General features: G+C 34.1%; 1 protein-coding gene across 2 annotated transcripts; it reads right to left on the bottom strand.

Moving 5' to 3' along the window:
* Nucleotides 1-3775: 3775 nt before the first annotated feature.
* On the bottom strand, nt 3776-19114 carry LOC140146832 (M-phase phosphoprotein 6-like). Of its 2 annotated transcripts, none has more exons than XM_072168710.1 (6): nt 18963-19114; nt 14496-14568; nt 13091-13203; nt 11478-11571; nt 6360-6454; nt 3776-5780 (listed from the first exon to the last, which is right to left on the bottom strand). In XM_072168710.1, the coding sequence occupies exons 2-6, from the start codon at nt 14556-14558 to the stop codon at nt 5642-5644; spliced, it is 504 nt and encodes a 167-aa protein (XP_072024811.1). In that variant the 5' UTR covers nt 14559-14568; nt 18963-19114; the 3' UTR covers nt 3776-5641. The 2 variants fall into 2 exon arrangements, with proteins under 2 accessions (XP_072024811.1, XP_072024812.1); XM_072168711.1 differs by having other exon boundaries at nt 14496-14581; nt 18964-19108.
* Nucleotides 19115-19117: the final 3 nt, after the last annotated feature.

Here is a 19117-nt window from a genome sequence, read left to right as displayed (position 1 = left end):
TAAAAGTTAGTGTTAAAAAAATGTCTATAAATTGCCATTGGGTATTTTTGAAATGAAACATTTAACAAAAAATGTGGAAAACAGCAGTAGTGGCAAAGCCCCATTCAAAAACATGTGGCTAGAGATATTAGTATTTCATTTAAAATATACTATTTTGTCTTGAATCTTATGTTAGCACACCTTATGCTTCTAACAAAGGTGCAACAAATGAATTTTGATGATTTTCCGAAATGAGCAAATCACTGAATAGGCCTTTAAGTCCCATCATTTTCCCCACATTCCTCAGGATTGGGGGGGTACTTGATAGTACATTACTATTTTTAGAATATTTTGTGTTGTGTTGTGTGTTCAGTATTGTTTGATATAACTTTATTTTTTTCTGCAATACCTAAAATAAAATAAAAGTAACTATATATAAAACAATTTGTTGTGTTTTCTTTATGAGTTGAGTAGAAGTCTTGTCTGTTGTAGTACAGGCAAGGTTGTAATAAATCCCAAATAGTTAAATAAATGCACCCTATCACTAGCTAGTAAATCCAAACGTCTGAATAAGGAATCCAAGATGAATGGGCAATAGCCTTTGCCCTATTAATTCAGACCCTTAATATACTTTTGCTTAAATTTGCTTAATTTATTGTTAAGGGATTTGGAATGAGCGTTTTGACAGTATTTTTGTGGGACATGAGAGCACATCAGATATATCGAATTGCATTCTGAATACGAAGAATGTTTCTCTGATATCAAATAATTTTTATTTTTTGAAATTCACGATATAATACAAATTTTATGACAAATTATTTGATATTTTTCACATTTTTGATCAATTGAAAATTTTGACCTTTTATATGGATATGGATTTTTTTCCCCCAAGACCTATTTTTTTTTTGGGAAAAAATCCACATCTTCAATAAGAAAGGTCACAATTTTCAATTGACCGTCGGGCTTATCCCACCTACATACACTTTTAAGTATAAATCATCAGATTTATAAAGTTAACTTTGAGTACTAGTTAAATATCAACTTTTAATTATTTGCCATAAAATGTGTATTACATTGCGAATTTAAAAAATAAAAATTATTTGATATCAGAAGACATTTGTATTCAGAATGCAATTTGACATTTCTGATGTGCTCTAATGTCCCACAATAAATACTGTCCAAAGGTTCATACCCCATCCCTTAAGGTTAGCAACTACTTTAAACTGTTGCGATTTGGTAGTTCACAGCATCTTGAGAATGGTAGTGAGCTTTGACAAAAATTGCATTCATCATTTCAAAGTGTATGTAGCAGAATTCAAACATAGATATACTTTTGTAGGTCCTGTGGTTCTTGAGTTATGTTGTAAAGAGGGCTGAAACAACACTTTTGTAAAGCGTATATAACTCATTAACAACAATAAATCAAGCAAGTTTTCAAAGTATATGATTTGTAGAATGAACTTTTGCAAAACGTCAAAGTGTCACTAATTTTCAATAATATATTAAGAAAATAAAAATTCATATTTTGGACACTTCGACCAATAATACTGCGTCTATCCTTAATGATTTACGTACATTTTTACAAAGGTGATGTCGTTTCAGCCCTCTTTACAACTTAAGAACCACAGGACCTACAAAAGTATATCTGAGATATTTGAATCCTTCCACATGCTCGCTATGAAATGATCAATGCAATTTTGCCAAAGCTCAATACCATTCACAGGATGCTGTGAATGACCAAATCTCAACATTTGAAAATAGTTACTATCTTTAAGACACTTATTTAGACAGTTGATTGCTTACAAGTGTTTAACACTCGAAATCCGAAATCCGGAGCTGCATGCAGGCTAGACATATCTGGAGAGTCATCATAGGTGTGGGACAGAAGTTGAGTGAGTTTAACAAAGGTTTTCAAGTGGTTACAAGAGATTTAAAATCGTTAATCCTATTACCGTCTGAAGAAGGGTCTGAATTGGATTCCTTAGTCAAACACTCCGAGTATTAGACGTACAATATTGTACGGTATGTAACATATCTATGTTATTTAATCTATTGCTAATATGTTACATATAATATGTAGCAGAAATATATTATCGATTTTACGTCATCAAACATTTGTTAGAACTTACGGGATCCAAAATGAGCGTTTATTGCGTTTCGACAGTATTTTTTGTGGGTCATGAGAGCACCTCAGACCTATATCGAATTGCATTCTGAATACGAAGCATGTCTTTCTGATATCAAATAATTTTCATTTTTTAAAATCACAATATAATACAAATTTTATGACAAATGATAAAATTTGATATTTTTCAAATTTTTGATATATAACAGTCCTCGAAGTAAATTATATAAATCGAATGATATATTCTTAAAGTGTATGTAGCAGGGAGGAAAAGCCGACGGTCAATTGAAAATTTTGACCTTTTATATTGAAGATATGGATTTTGTTCCCAAAAAGACCTAATTTGTTTTGGTGTTTTGGGGAAAAAATCCATATCTTCAATACTGAAAGGTCAAAATTTTCAATTGATCGTCGGCTTTTCATCCCACCTACATACACTTTAAGTATAAATCATCAGATTTATAAAGTTTACTTCAAGTACTGTTAAATATCAAAAATATCAATTTTAATGATTTGCCATAAAATGTGTATTAAATTGCGAATATCAAAAAATCAAAATTATTTGATATCAGAATGACATTCTTCGCATTCAGAATGCAATTCGATATGTCTGAAGTGCTCTAATGTCCCAAAATAAATACTGTCCAAACGTTCATACCCCAGCCCTTAAACATTACTGGAAATAGAATGGCAATAGATTAAACAATGTAGATATGTTACATACAATATTTTACGTACAATAAAAAGTTTTAATACTGCTTTAGTCAGATGTTTGGAGTTACTAGTGTATGTAAGACATGACCTTAATCATCCACACAGGGGGTGTGAATTTTAAATGGGGTTACCTGAATGGGTAACTCCATTTGAAATCTACACCCCCTGTTAGGAGATTAAGGTCATGTCTTCCATGGGGTATATGAATTTCAACTGGAATAGCCCGTTTCCACCTACAACCATGGATACATGAGAAATCAAATCACTGCAAAGAATTACAAGAAATATTGACTTGTTTAAACTATTTTAATAAATTTGGTCAATTTATTCAAAAAATTCAATTCAGCAATTAAAAATAATTTATTGTAAACTTGTAAGAATTTGTAATTGGTAACTTAAATATATACCATTCTTTGAAAATACAGGATTTTTCAATAGAATTGATCACATTGGTGTGTCCTAAGGCTGTGGGAAAATAATTGTTTAGTTACGATTCACAAACGATGCAGAGGCCCTGTTTCATTGCATGTTGACAAGAAATTTCTGGAAGTATGCTATAGTGAATGCAGCACCTTTTGGTGACAGAATAATTTTTTGCACTATTGAAGCTACAATGGTGAAATATGGTGCAAGACCAAATTCATGTGAAGTGTGCAAAAATTGCCACTTTTAGGCTAAAATAGCCAAAATATGAGGTTAATTTGGTAAGAAATCAAGATACAGGCATCAACATTGGGGATGATTGTATGGCCCATCAACCTTATCAAAATATTGTGTGTGTGTGGGGGGGGATATATCCCTTGGGATTTACACCTATGATAATCTCTATGAATTGGGGGCATTATCAGCCAACTGAATTCCAACCTCGACAGGGAGTTGTGACATGTTTATCTTTGTATTTTCATGGGTTTTGGTCTTTTTTTTTTTGGTTGGGAGCCCCTTGTTGCTCCCAGACAATTCCTTCTCCATAACAAATCCTCCAAGAAGACTCAAAGCCAGAGAAGATATTTTACCCTTCCCAGAATCCTTTGCAACATGATACATCACCTCATTATAGCAAAGGACATGCTTATTACTTTGTACAGCTTCCCTGTGTTTTCATGTTGAGAATAGGCTGGCTAAACATGGGTCAATAGTGATGAAATAAACATTTTGCAAGATCTGCATGTGCTCTACTCAATGGGGAAATTTTTGTCACTATCAACCCATGATGCACTAGATAACAAATCAGTATAGAAAATTGAAATGGAAGAAATGCATTATGGGAAGTGTAAGATATCTTTAATTAACAGAATGTTCTTCTTGTCAAAACCAATTAATTTTGCTGACCTGACAGTATACGATCCACTTCTGGGCGCTAGTGCGCCCTCTGTTGGTGACCAATCAACCAGAAGGAAGGATCAAGTACCATCACTCCGATGATGGCCTTCGACCAAGATGGCCGAAACGGTCAGGTCAGCAAAATTAATTGGTTTTGACAAGAAGAACATTCTGTTAATTGTATCAAACAAACCTGATGAATTTCTTCAAGAATGTAAGATATCTTCTCTGGCTACATTGATTTCCCCCCTCCCCACCTTGAAATTGAATGACCAATAGTTATCAAACTATATAGTATCACATAGGCGGTAAATTTCAATGTTGTATTATGAGAATTCCAGGTTGTGTGATCCCGGGGGGGGGGGGGGTACTCAAGTTTGGTTTTGGTAGGGATGTGTCGCTGAGAATTTGAAAGTGGACCCAGTATACAATTATTCAAGAAATTTGGACCCATTGATATACCAAAAGTCTAAAATTTCGGCCGAATTGAACCCAAATTGTCTTAGTTTTTAAAAATTTTCCCAAAATTTTAAAAATTTTGGCAAGATTAAGGAAAAATTGGGCTATTTTCTGACAAAATTGAGAAAATTTTGAAAAAAGGACCCATTCATATACCAAAAGAGGCTAAGAAAAAGGGGTCATTGATATATCAAAAGGCCGAAAATGCTACCCACGTCCCCGACACGTCATATGTACCGAGTACCCCCCCGGGTGTGTTCCATAAAATTAAAATTACACTGAGAGTTGAAACATGTCTGTAAAGTCTGGTGTGAACTTTGGATCACTTGCATGCCAGGATTCTTGTACAACATTGAAATTGACCAAATTTATAAACAATATGTGTGCACACAGGCATGAATCGCTATCTGTAGTATACAGATCGCAAAACAATTAACCCCATGAGATTGATGAGAACTACCTGCCAATTGGTCAAAATGACTATTGTGTCCAATTTTGAACCAATCAAGGAGGGTATTAATAAGATCATAATGTGTGTTTGGGCCAAAGTGGGCAGCAACTTTCTGCAAAGTGCAATGATCTTACGTAATTAATTGTGCTCTATGAAATCTGCAGCTTTTTTGTTTTTACATGAAATTCCCCTGGGTGAGGAACTTACTGCTAATTTTCCCGGTTTTCCCCATACAAAACTCGGGGAGCTGATCATGGCTGCGATGATTATTTTATATGTAGGCTGACCAGGGTTCTCCCTGAACAATGCTATAATGTGTGTTTGGGCAGAATGGTCAGCAACTTTCTGCAAAGTGCAATGATCTTACATAATTGTGCTATATGAAATCTGCGGCTTTTTTGTTTTTACTGTCTAAAATATGCGAGAGTGATTCTTACCAAATTAACTTGGTAACCTCATCTCCATCAACTTAACACAACTAAAAAATGCACCAAATTATTTCATAAAATGCACACAGTATTTTTCAGCCACACATTCACTAATCAGCATCCCTTTGAAAAACAAAATGGCCGCTTGCTAACAAAGGTCAAGGTTCATATATCATCATCAGATGGTTTCATAAATTGTTTTCTGTGTTTCTTCATGACTGGTTCTGCTGTGTCTATGTCACTCTCCATTCTGTCTCTCTTTTTCACAAACTTTTTTCCGATAGTACCCACAAGTGTGTTATACCTGGAATGAATAGAGAAAAAAAAAAATAACAATAAAAAATAAAATAAAAAAATAAATAATTAAATTTATGCAAATGAGCTACCAAATTAGCATATTTTATGAAAACCTGCTGGAATTTGAAGATCGCTATTTGCCACCTCTCCACCAAGTCACATCACTATAGTCTATATATGCCTCACCAGGTTTGAGAATTTCACAGAATAAAATGCATGCAAATTTATGTCAATGAGCTTGCAAATTAGCATATTTTGAGATGAAACCCTGCTGGAATTTAGAGAAATTGGACAAAATGAAATACATGCAAATTTAATTGAATGAGCTACCAAATTAGCATATATTTTGAATTTGAAGCTCGCTAATTGCTACCCCTACACAAAATCACATCTCTATATGCCTTATTACCACTGCTGATAAATTGCACTTGCAACATCGGACATACGGAATGACAGACAACCAGGAAACATAATACCTCTGGTGGAGGCATAAAAAACTACAAATTTGCGTCAGGGTTAGTCCGTATTTGTGATGGTAAACTATTTAAACGACGGTGATGAACAATGGTGAAATCTTTGTACCCACCTATCAGCCATCTCTTTATCTGTTACCATTAGGTCTTTCTCCCTCTCTTCACACGCCTTTTCAGACTTTTCTGCTTCAATATTTTTCATAATTCTCTGTAAAATGACCAAATGATGTGCATCAAATATTGGTAGTGCTTTGATTATTAATTAAAGGCCTTTTACACGCTTGTTTGATGTAATCACATATTAAATTTTCTGACAAAATAATAAACTGCTCAAATAAAGAAAGTCCGCAGTCATGTAACCCGTCCTACACCAAAATCTGATCTTGTTATGACAATTTGATTGATACGGTCGTGTGCATAATCTTGTTAGCTCCAATTTGATACCAAATTTGCTACCGAAAACTCTAAGGTGACAAAGAATGATACCAGTTTATGGCATTTGGTGCATTTTCAAAAGTTGCAAATTAAAACGAAGCACGCGGTCGAAATTGCTTAGCATGGCAATATGGTCAAGCTTGCTTGCCCACGATGGCCCCTGTCGACTATCCCAAGTGCGCGCTTTATTCAACTGTTAATTTAAAACGCATGGATTGCTACAGTGCTTTACTGATGAATACTAGGGCACGATGCGATCGATATGAGCTAGCGGTTGTTCGGGCTATGTCAATGGTCGTGCTCTGCCATTCACCTCTACATGTCCGCGTGGTCCGTTTTTAATTTGCAACTTTTGAAAATGCACCAAATTTCATATACTGGTATCAATCTCTATGAATTTAGAGTTTTCGGTAGCAAATTTGGTATCAAATTGGAGCTAACAAGATTCTGCACACGACCTTTTCAATCAAATTGTCATAACAAGATCAGGTTTTTGGTGTAGGACGGATTACATGACTGCGGACTTTCTTTATTTGAGGTGTTTATTATATAATTTGTTCAATTCTAGACATGGACAATACCAACAGATATCACTCTAAATAAACACATATATTTTATTTTTTAGCTGTTTTTAACATAGACTTTCGTTTCTATATCAAATTAGTTATCTTTTTCTGCTTTTTGTGGTAATTTTTATTCTATAAATTGTACATTGGTGTGCAAATTGAAGGTGCTATTTACAAATATTTTAAATTTAAATTAGCCAAATTATATGAGTTATTCCATACATTTCATGGTAAGAGGTTTTTTGAATATTCGCCAAGAAACTTTCAGAACTGAAAAAAAGTTTGTTACATGCACCACTGTTCCCAAATGAAAGTGGATGGTCCAATTAAGGTGGTACTACACCCCCTGAAAAATTTTGCGACTAATTTTGCATTTTTCTCAAAAAGTACTACACACTGGTAACAAAAGTTATGTATATTATAGGGGCAAGGAATCCAATTACTTCACTGAAATTGTGGTGATTCAAGACAAGTGAATCATTATAGGTTAAGAAATGAGGTACATTCTAGCGGTTCCTCTTTTCTTATCATAAATAACATACCGCTTGTCTTGAGTCACTGAAATTCCAGTGTAGTAACTGGATTCCTTGCCCTACAATATACATAACTTTTGTTACCAGTGTGTAGTTATTTTTGAGAAAAATGCAAAAATAGTCACAAATTTATCAAGGGGTGTAGTACCATCTTAAGCTTAAAATTGCAGAGAGATATAAAAGCTCTATTTTGATTGGTTACTCAGATGATTATATCATGTATTCAACCAATCAGAGACAATGATAAAATGATGTTTAATCCAATTAGATTTCAAAATAATAACAAAAATGACGAATTTATTGAAATGAACAAAATACCAGAATGCAATTATTTAACACCGAAGAATTCAGCCAAAAATATATTGATACCAATAGTGAACTCTCCATACTGAATGTTAACATTAGAAGTATCAAGAAAAATTTTGAAAAATTGAAAGAAAACATTAAGACCTTAAATCATGAATTTAACATCATTGGCCTATCTGAAACTCACTTAAAAGAATCGCCATCCGAATACTTCAACTTAAATGGTTATAATATGGAATATACAAACAGAACAGAAAGAGAAAAAGGGGGTGTTTGTTTATATATTTCCACTTCAATCAAATATAAACTGAGATCTGATCTTTGTATTTCAAACTCTAATTTTGAATCTTGTTTTGTAGAAATAGAAAGAGAAAATACACGAAATATGTTAGTAGGTGCCATTTATCGTACATACGAAAATCGAGCATTTCATCAAAGATATTGGTCCTATTTTTGATCAAATAACTAAAGAAAATAAGGAATGCTATCTAATGGGGGATTTTAATATAGACTTGTTAAAGGATGACTGTCACAAACAAACTCATGAGTATCTTAATCTTGTTTATTCATATTCGCTCATGCCAACAATTTACAAACCAACTAGAATAACTGAACATAGTGCAACCATTATTGATAATATACTTACAAATAATCACAACGATGTAAACTCAGAAATAATAGTTACTGATGTCAGTGATCATCTATTAACTATAGTACTCAAAAATCGGGCAGTAAGAAAAACATCGCCTGATGAAAGAAATTACTTCTATAAGAGGAATCATAATACTTGTAATATAAATAATTTGAAGCAAAAACTTTCCAATGTGAATTGGCATGCTGAACTGGATAATGAAGATGTAAATGATAGTTACAATAAGTTTATACATATTTTCAATAATGTATATGATGAATGTGTGCCTTTGACAAAATGCAAGAGTAATAATAAAAAAGAACCAAAATTTCCTTGGATAAGTAGAGGTCTTCTCAAAAGTATAAAACTAAGAATAAGATGTATAAGAGGTATATACAAAAGCCATGTGATGAAACGCTTGAGTCATTCAAAACATATAGAAATAAGTTAAACACGTTATAATTCGAAAATCAAAAAGAGAGTATTATAAAAAGAAATTTGAATCTGTTAAACACAATCTACAAAAAACTTGGAAAACAATAAATAGTATTATTGGACGTAACAACAAAAGAAATATGCAAGCTAAATTCAAAAATGATGAAGGCGAAACGGTGTCAGATCCCCAGAAAATTTCAAATGAATTTAATGAATATTTTGTTAACATCGGACCTAAATTAGCTTCCAAGATTACAACAAATGGCAAGAAGTACTATGATTATTTAAAGAGCCCATTAAGCAGTAGCATGTACATGAAACCAATTGTTAATGAAGACGTTATAAAAATAATACATAAATTTAATCAAAACAAGAGTGCTGGTCACGATACTATTGGTAATTACGTGGTAAAAAAGATTGCAAAGGAAATATCGATTCCGTTAACTATCATATTCAACCTGTCTATTACTGCTGGTGTAGTACCAAATGAGTTAAAGATCGCAAAGGTAATTCCCATTTATAAGAAAGAAAATCCAGAAGTTTTCTCCAACTATCGTCCAGTTTCTGTCCTGCCATGCTTTTCAAAAATACTTGAAAGGCTTGTATTCAACAGATGCATACATTACATTGATAAATATGAAATTCTAAATGATAAGCAATTTGGCTTTAGATCTAAACATTCTACCTATATGGCTATCTTGGAATTTATTGACAAAATTAGTAATGCTGTCGAAAACAATGAGACAACTGTTGGGATTTTCTTAGATTTGTCAAAAGCCTTTGACACTATCGACCATAGTATTTTATTACATAAACTGGAACATTATGGTTTTAGAGGAAACGTTTTAAAATGGTTTAAAGATTACTTACATAATAGAAAACAGTATGTGTATTACAATTCTTGTAAATCTGAATATAAAGATATAATATGTGGAGTACCTCAAGGCTCCATCCTAGGCCCATTATTGTTCATTTTGTATGTTAATGATATCATAAATACTTCCACCATTCTAAAATTTGTCTTGTTTGCCGATGATACTACTATAACTTATTCACATAAGGACATTGTGTCCAAATACGATCTTATCAACAATGAATTAAAAGAAGTTAATAATTGGTTTAAGGCTAATAAGCTATCAGTGAATGCAAGCAAGACTAATTATATGGTGCTTGGTACAAATCACAAAACATCACGCGTATTGTACAATGCTACTAATAATATTATATTAGATAATGTAATCCTGGAAAGGTTGAATAAGACCAAATTTCTTGGAGTGACAATTGATGAGAATCTAACTTGGAAATTTCATATTACCAACATCTCAAAGAATATATCTAGAGGTGTTGGTGTAATAAACCAACTGAAACATTTTGTTCCCGAACTAATAATGTATTCACTATATTGTACTTTAATACTTCCTTACATAAACTACGGTATCTTAGCATGGGGAAATACTTGTCAAAAATATTTGGAAAAGATTTTCAAACTTCAAAAAAAAGCCCTTAGAATGATATCGAATAGTCACTTTTTAAGTCACTCAGCCCCTATTTTCAAGAATTACAATTTGCTTAATGTTTATGATAGTTATGATCTCGAACTAAGCACTTTCATGTACAAGTATAATACCAATCTGTTACCAAAGGCCTTCAATAGTTATTTCGTTGAGCAGAGGAATCACCTCAGGTATCACACAAGAAACGCTGAAGATTACAAGATCTGTCTTACAAAAACAGAGTTTGCTAACAAAACAATAAGAACCGCCGGGCCAAGAAAATGGCATTCGATTGACAGATGCGCCAAAACGGCTACATCAGTAAAACTCTTTAGATCCCAAATTAAAACAAACCTTATGAAATGTACACTTAATATCTCTTTGATTTACTTTGATTTACTTATTTTATTTTTCTCCTTTTAAAACAAAAAATTAAAATTAACTGATCTCTTAGCATTTATATTATATTCACAAAATGTTCAGCTTTCTTTTGCGATATACGTGAGCATATGTTATGAAATCCTAATTTGTCGTACACTTATATTATGCATGTTCTTTATTCGTCATTTTTTTCCTGCTTAGTTCGTTTCTACATGAATGTATGAAAGAGGGTGGGGGGGTGTTTGTATGTATGTATTTGTATTTTACTAGACAAATTAAGAAACTTAGGCTAAGGTTAAGGGGGTGCTTGTTCAGGCCTTTTTGGCCTTCTGAGCATCTCCTCATTCAAATGTGTTGTCTTGCTGTTATTGTATTGTTGTATTTTGAATGAAATAAAGACTGATTGATTGATTGATTGATTGATTGATTGAATGCAGACCTCAGTACTTACCTCAATAGTGGGATTAATGCCTTTGAAGGACATCCTACCAAATTGATGCAGGTCTTCACATATAACAAAGCTAGGTTCCATTTCATATTTGCTCCTGAAATGAAAAAAAAAATCAAAAAGTTAAAATCAAATTATTTATATTATAAAGTTACTCACATGTTTAAGCTACTTTTCTCAAAATAATTATGATATGCATATATGAAGCGCTTTGTATATGAATGCTCATCCTACCCAAGCATCACATCAAAAACTGCTTTTGTTGCAAATCCCCATATATCAGTAATTTTTTTGATGCGTTTTTGATGTTTTCTCAAAATTGCTCAAGTGGATGTAAGGGGTTTTGCAACAAAGCTCTCCATATACAGATTTATCAAAACCAGAAGTGAATATTTTTTGCTCCTTCTAATTAAAACAATTTACACCTTTTCATAGCATAAATCTGTGATATGATCAAACAAAATGAGTCGGACAATACAATAATGTAAACACAGCTAAATTAAAAAGTCTCCACTAGTTCCATCCCCATTTAATCAGAGTCTGATGAGTTAATGGCAAAATAATTCATATAATAATTTTATATACACTTTCCTTCGAAGGTTGATACCAAATTTGATATCAAAAGTTTAATCATCGTGAGCATAGGAACCGTTGTTTGGAAAGTCGTGCAATTTTAAAAAATGACATAGGGAATCGTATCATGTAGCAGAGCTAGCGTGAGTGCCAATAATTACGTTGCCTGAATAGGCCGGCAGGTTAAAGGTTTACCCATACATGTCAAAATGCAAAACAAATACCCCGCTCTTTCAATTGTGCGCAGGCAAGTGCACAATGATTCCTGTACGGGTTGCTTCAGGCCACATAATAAACCGATACCATGCATTGGCTTTTGCATGGTAAATTCGTAATTTGTCATTTTTAAAATTGCACAAATTTCCAAACAACAGCTCGTATGTTCACGATGATTAAACTTTTGATATCAAATTTGGTATCAACCTTCGAAGGAAAGTGTATAGAAAATTATTATATAAATTATTTTGCCATAAACTCATCCGAATCTGATTAAATGGGGATGGAACTACTGGAGACTTTTTAATTTGGCTGTGTTTATTTTCTATTTCATTGTATGTGACCTTATCAGAGCTTTATTGTACTGAAAATCCCATGACAATTGGACTAACAATTCTAGAGATATAGCCATTTTATGTTGTTAAAAACAATAAAATACAAAGAAAGTGGAATTCTATTATTTAGCTATCTAAAAATCAATAATCGCAAAAAATGACTCATCTAGATTGATCGCATCATAAATTAACTTGTGTACTTTAATTATTTAACAAATAAAAGGTACATGTAATGCAGTGTCCTTTACGCCCAAATAATATGAGGCACAGGTTGGGGCTATGGTATTAAGGTGGCTTTATCCTTGAAAATGATATATGATGTGTGTATTGATGAGAAAACCTTACTTTTTAATTTTTTCCAAAAAATTGTTTTTGACTTACGCAATTTTTTGTCATCTCAAAATCCCACTGCATTACTAGGGAAGGGTTTTTAGCACTTTGCCAATTTCTCAAAATATTTAGTCAAGTTAGGAAACATGTTGAATGACTTACTCTTTGACTTGTAATTCTGGCAGATCTAACGCCCAATGTGCCTCATCTATCCTCTGTTGTCTCTCTTTCTCTAGCTCATCTTCCTCCTCCTTTTCCTGTGTCCTTTGCATAAACTACATTGAGACAACAGAATAGAACAAAAAGATTAGCAAATTACACCAATCGTAAAATGTGATGCGATCAAGCAAAATGAGTCGGATGTCGGGAATATTGATTTTGAGATATAATCAATAATAGTATTCAGCTTCCTTTGCATTTTATTGTTCTGAGCAACACTAAAATGGTTATATCTCTGGAACCATAAGTCTAATTATAATGGGGGTTTTCAGCAAAATAAAGCTCTGAGAATGGCTCATATAATGAGATTGAAAACTGAAATTTGATTTTGATCGACATCAGACTCATTTTGCTTGATCGCATCACAAATGTGCTTTGTACACCTGAGCTCATTTAGGCGATATAAACAAATTAGTTTGATCTTCGGAATTTAAGAAATCAATTTATGAAATCAATTAATTGACCATTGTTTAAAATTGGGATAAAATAGTCATTTGTGCCTGTAGTGATATTGACCAATATAAATTTAGCATTAATTCTGATTAATTAGTTGATAGTTCATTAAAATAACAAGCATTGAAGCAGCATCGATGGTCGATACAAAGATCAAAGAAACTTGTCTCTGGTGCCCTAATAGCTAACTTTGTTTGGCGGAGATAATTATGACACTTGTACTTATTATACGGCAGTGCGTATATCACTTAGATCGTACTACACCCCTTGATATATTTATGACTATTTTTGCATTTTTCTCAGAAACCAATAAAGCACTTGTAACAAAAGGTATGTATATTATAGGGGCAAGAAATCCGGTTACTACTCTGGAATTTCAGTGACTCGAGACAAGTAGTTATTGATTTATTGATCAAATATTGGTTTTCCCTCATTTTTGACTGTAACTCCACAACTGTTGTCTGTGCTGAAATAAATTTCCAGTGCAGTAATTGTAGTCTTTGCCCCTATAATATACATATCTTACTTGTCACCAATGCGCTATAATTTTTGAGAAAAATGCAAAAAAAGGCACAAAATTGGCCAGGGGTGTAGTTCACCTAAACCCGTGCCAAACTACTCATTTTGCCTCAGAATTTGAAGATAAGTGTTCCTCCCCATAAAGAATACAGGATGTGTTGCTCTTATCAGGGCCTGCTTTTCACAACAATCCCCATCTATATAATGGGGGTAAGCTCACCAATCCGATATTGAAGTTCCTAAAATTGGCCGATATCCAATCCAATATTAAATTTATTAATCTCATTTTTTTTACTGATCCGCTATTTTTACCGATGACGCATGCACATATTGGTAGCTATGTGATTAACGGTTGGGATAATCGTTTCAGCCTTACCTTCATCTGCTTGAGATGTTTAGAGAGTTTGGGTTTAGCATTCTGACTTGATCCGGCAGCCATGATTAGAACTCTGCAAACAAATCCGTGATATAAACAAAATACCGTAGTAAATATAAAAAAAATTAAATGAAAAAATTGTGCATATTGACATTTTCTGGGTATGTATGCAATAATATGTGCCCTGGCAACAACATGAATCCTGGCGACCTCTAAGGGCCTGGGGTGGTGCAATAATTATAATGTGAGCCGGGGGGTGAGCCCCCACGGTGTTGATTATAGGAAGGGGGGAGCAAAATTGGTTGGTCGAAAGGGGGGTCAAGCGATTTTTGGCAGGTCAAAAGGGGGAGCAAGCAATTTTTAGGCACCCTTTCTATTACATTGTACACCCTAAAAAGGTGTAGGAAAACATTAGGAACACATTCAAATATGGTCATTTTCACAGTAAAGGGTGTAACTTTTGATTTTTAGGGTCAAAATTTCAAACCACTTAAATATGTTTCTGTTTACTGTAATCATGCATAGAAGCAACTTAAATTCCAGTAAAATAATGTTTCAAGGCTTAAACCTTTTGATTTCTGATAAAAAATTTGACATTTCCATAACATTTTGGTTAAAATTTAAGAAAAAATGTATTTTACATAAGCTCAGAAAATTATGACATGAAAGCTGGAATACATGTGAAATCCCATTCCAAAGTAAGTCAACAGATATAAGTTAAATTTTATACCATGTTTTGCTATGTTTGTAATTGCAATTTTGAAAAATTTAACATCAAGGGTCATTTGCAATGGAAATTTCCCAACCTTAAACATATTTTTTAAGTTTTAATTGGGTTCCTAAAATAATTTGAATGTCTAACTTCATGTACAAATACTACTTGTTGAAAGGAACCTCCCAGACAAGTTTCACAGAAATTGGAGTTATTTTTTAGAATTGGCAATTCAAGCGATTTGTGTTTCGGAGGCTTCAGTTAACAACACAGGTGATCATAAAAGTAAAATATTTTGCTAACTACTGCAAGTTGACATGAAAAAATAGGTAAAAAATATCACAATTACCAATTTGCATGCTTTGCTTCTACATGTAAGTATTGAATTTCAGTTGTGACAAAAATTAAATTATCACAGCAAGTCATTTTTTTTGTTTCAGAGGCTTCATGTTAACAATGGTTAAACATTGCAGAAGTAGTTTTTTTGAAAACAACACTGTTGGGATCAGAGTCTTAGCCAGAAATCAGAAACCACCTGTCCAAGCAGACACCAAAATTTGACCCTCAAATATAAAACAACTTGTCTATACCCATGGAAGGGTCACTAGGGTCAAATATGTCCTGATTTGACCTTTACATGTCACTCTGAATTAGTCTCAAGTTCATAGAACCTTAAAATCATCTGTTTTAGAGCTATCACATCTGTAAAATCCATTAAATCCACCCGCCTAAAATTAGATTAGGCCGCCTTAAAGACTGGTGGACGATGGCTGGCTAAGACCTTGGTTGGGATCATCTAAGCTGTTATTTTCTTGTGTGTATTGAATCAATGATTCTATGCGGCAGATATTGTAGATTTATAACATGGTAATTTTTTCACCCATTTGTTAAGTATGGTGTTATTTGCATGTGAAGCCTCCGAAACGGGCTTTCTTGGGTATCAGTATATTTTTCAAACATTAACCACAATATCAATTTTTTTTTAAATTTATGACATTCTGCACATATCATGTATGTAACAATTACAATGCAGATATCAATATGGAACACACCAATTTAGATATGCATATATGATAATTAACCTTATTGTTGTTTCGGAGGCTTCATTTGTTTCGGAGGCTTCAATTGTTAACGGAAAGTTTGTATTGGGTCCCATTTTCAAACGGTGATATATATCTCCACGATTTAAAAACAAGTGACTTGAGGATCTACTTTGCTACATTTTGATAAATAGATTGGATGAGCTCTTTTATCTATATTTGCCCAAGCTTGCTGAACAGTTTGTTTAAAAAAAAAAAAAAAAGTTAACGGAAAATCGGCTCTTTGAAGTCAAGATTTTATAAAAATTTTAAAAGCTTGCAAATCGACTAATTTTGTTACCCATTTCAAGTTAAGATATCAACTGTTATGAATCAAGAAGAAGTGAAGAAATAACCAAGAATTATGAACCAAAGCTATACCCACAAAGTTTGTTAACAATTGTTAACGGAAAATGAAGCCTCCGAAACGACAAATATCAAGTCCGGTTCTCAAAAATACAGTGCTGTTCACAATTAAATCTAATGTGGCAGTGTTTACTGAACATATGACCGTACTTTCAGGATAAGAAAAATTATCCATGAACTAACTGAAGAAAACACAGGGTTTTACAAAAATGTTACTGTTTTTTATAGTTTTTCAAAATGGCAATATTAGGTACATTTAAGCCTGCTAAAACTGAACGCAGTAACTCCCGAAGATGATTATGCTACCCAAGGTAGCTGCTAACTAAATGACTTATGTGGCCACAAATCATGGAATTCTGTGGCTTTATTAAAACACAACGGATCAAAATGTTAAAAATCCAAAGTTACACCCTTTACCGTGAAAATGACCATATATATATGTATGCAAAATTTCATGCTCATGCGGTCGCATATGACAATTTAAGGTTTTAAATTTGGGTTCCCCCAAAAAAAGATCTTTTGGCACATATCAAAACAAGGGAGTGGGCAAAGGTTTTTTGGTAAATTTGTGGCTAGACTTCTCGAGCAAACGGTGGGGAGTTTCAGCGCCGAAAGTCCGACAGTGAATTCTCTGCGACTGTGCACAAAAACAGTAAATACTCAACGGAGGGTAAAAGCGAACATGCGCAGAAAATCCGACAGTGGAGTGCGTTAAAAAAGATCTACATTGTACTACTAAGCGGCAACCACTGCATGCCATGCAGACTGAACACAACAATGTTCACCTATGTATTTTGAACAGTCTAATGCTGGTTTCATACCAGTGTTCGAAATATGCAGGCCTCCAACAGTCACAGGCCAGCCGGGCTTGACCTTAAAAAGTTACCGGCCAGCCGGGCCGGCAACAAGATGCCAGTCAAAAAAGTTACCGGCAAGGCCAAAAAGTTACAGGCCAATGGCCGGCTGACCGGCCCTATTTCGAACGCTGTTTCATACTTTCTGCCCCTTGCCACTGAGCATGCCGCTTCATCATGCCGCTTGTACTTTTCTGCAAGCCGAGCGGCACACCGCTGAGCGGCAGCGGCATGACTCTGAAAACCACTCTTGCAGCTCAGTACCGCTCCAAAATCGTATTTTGTTCTCATACGTCAGAGCGGCACCGCTCTGAGTTGACTTGAATTCAACTCCCAGCGTTCTACCGCCGCGGCAAAGCGGTGGAGTGATCGATCTATCGGCTTGCCCCTGGTCACCGCTTGCGTTTTTGGTGCGATTGCGCACTGCGCAGTGAAGTAAAATCATCTTCAGAGCGGCAGGAAAGTGACGCGTGAAACCAGCATTAATTGAAATTATATGTTTCAAAAATTAAAGTGTAATTTTAATAAAATTTTCAATGAGATCGCCTTATTGTAGGTATGCTAGATGAATTCAAATTTGCCATCAAACTGCATCATTTTATATATATCAAATTAAAGCCCTTGAGTAAACAAAGCCAAAACTGAAAACCTTTTTTTCATGTAGCACTTTCCGTAGCAAAGTTACATCTTGTCAAAGATTGACTTTCATCAAAAAGATTCAGCTAGCAAAATTCCCCAACACGGCATTTCGGGGGTGTTTCTAGATCTTAGTCTCATTATGACAGCAATTTTTTTAATGGAACTGCTATCAAAATCCTCTAAAATTCCATGTGCGATTGTCTTATCACCATAAAAAATCATATATTTGGGTCAAGTGAAGTATAGAAAACATATTTATGTAGGTTTCCATCTTCGGCCAGTTGTTTTAAATTTCTATGTAAATATATGCATTGACATTGTCGGCGAATTTCACTGACTAGCAAATGCAGCAAACCTTTGACGAGCGCGACTACCGTGATGTTGCAAATTCGGCGCTAACAACGCGTACGGTGCACAGTTCATTCATAAATTTCCACTCGGCAACAACAGATCGCCTCAGCATCCAACAGAGACAAGTGCGTGCATCGTGCAATGCAGTAAATACGCGATGTATCCTTACAATACGCACTCGTCAAAGGTTTACTGCATTTTAGTATAAGGTTTGCCTGGGTACCTACTTATTGCTTTACACTAGTGTCAGTGTCATGCTTCAGCGACAGCGATTTCGAGAACTCTTAAATCTTATCTTCGAATTTGCACCATTGTGAATTGTGCACAAATTGCCTGTCCATGCATGCCATGATCATTGTGAACCAGCATCATGGGCATGGCATGACCATTGAATGCCATTTATTGACCAGGTTTAGTGGGTTAACTTAAACATCATCAACATGTAACTTTTAAAAGTTAAGCTTACCAAACTATCAAATTATCTAGTGGAAAACGATGCAGCAGTTCTTCCCTATGTGAGCCCGTGCACGAGTGATGATATGAATTATAAAAATATTATTTCAATCATATTGCAAATTCAATGATTTATAAACTGATGCAAAATTAAAAATCACAAAACAT

The sequence above is a fragment of the Amphiura filiformis genome, chromosome 2 (assembly GCF_039555335.1).
Source record: "Amphiura filiformis chromosome 2, Afil_fr2py, whole genome shotgun sequence".
In the NCBI taxonomy this organism is placed as follows: domain Eukaryota; kingdom Metazoa; phylum Echinodermata; class Ophiuroidea; order Amphilepidida; family Amphiuridae; genus Amphiura; species Amphiura filiformis.
This window is presented reverse-complemented; position numbering and strand designations above follow the sequence as displayed.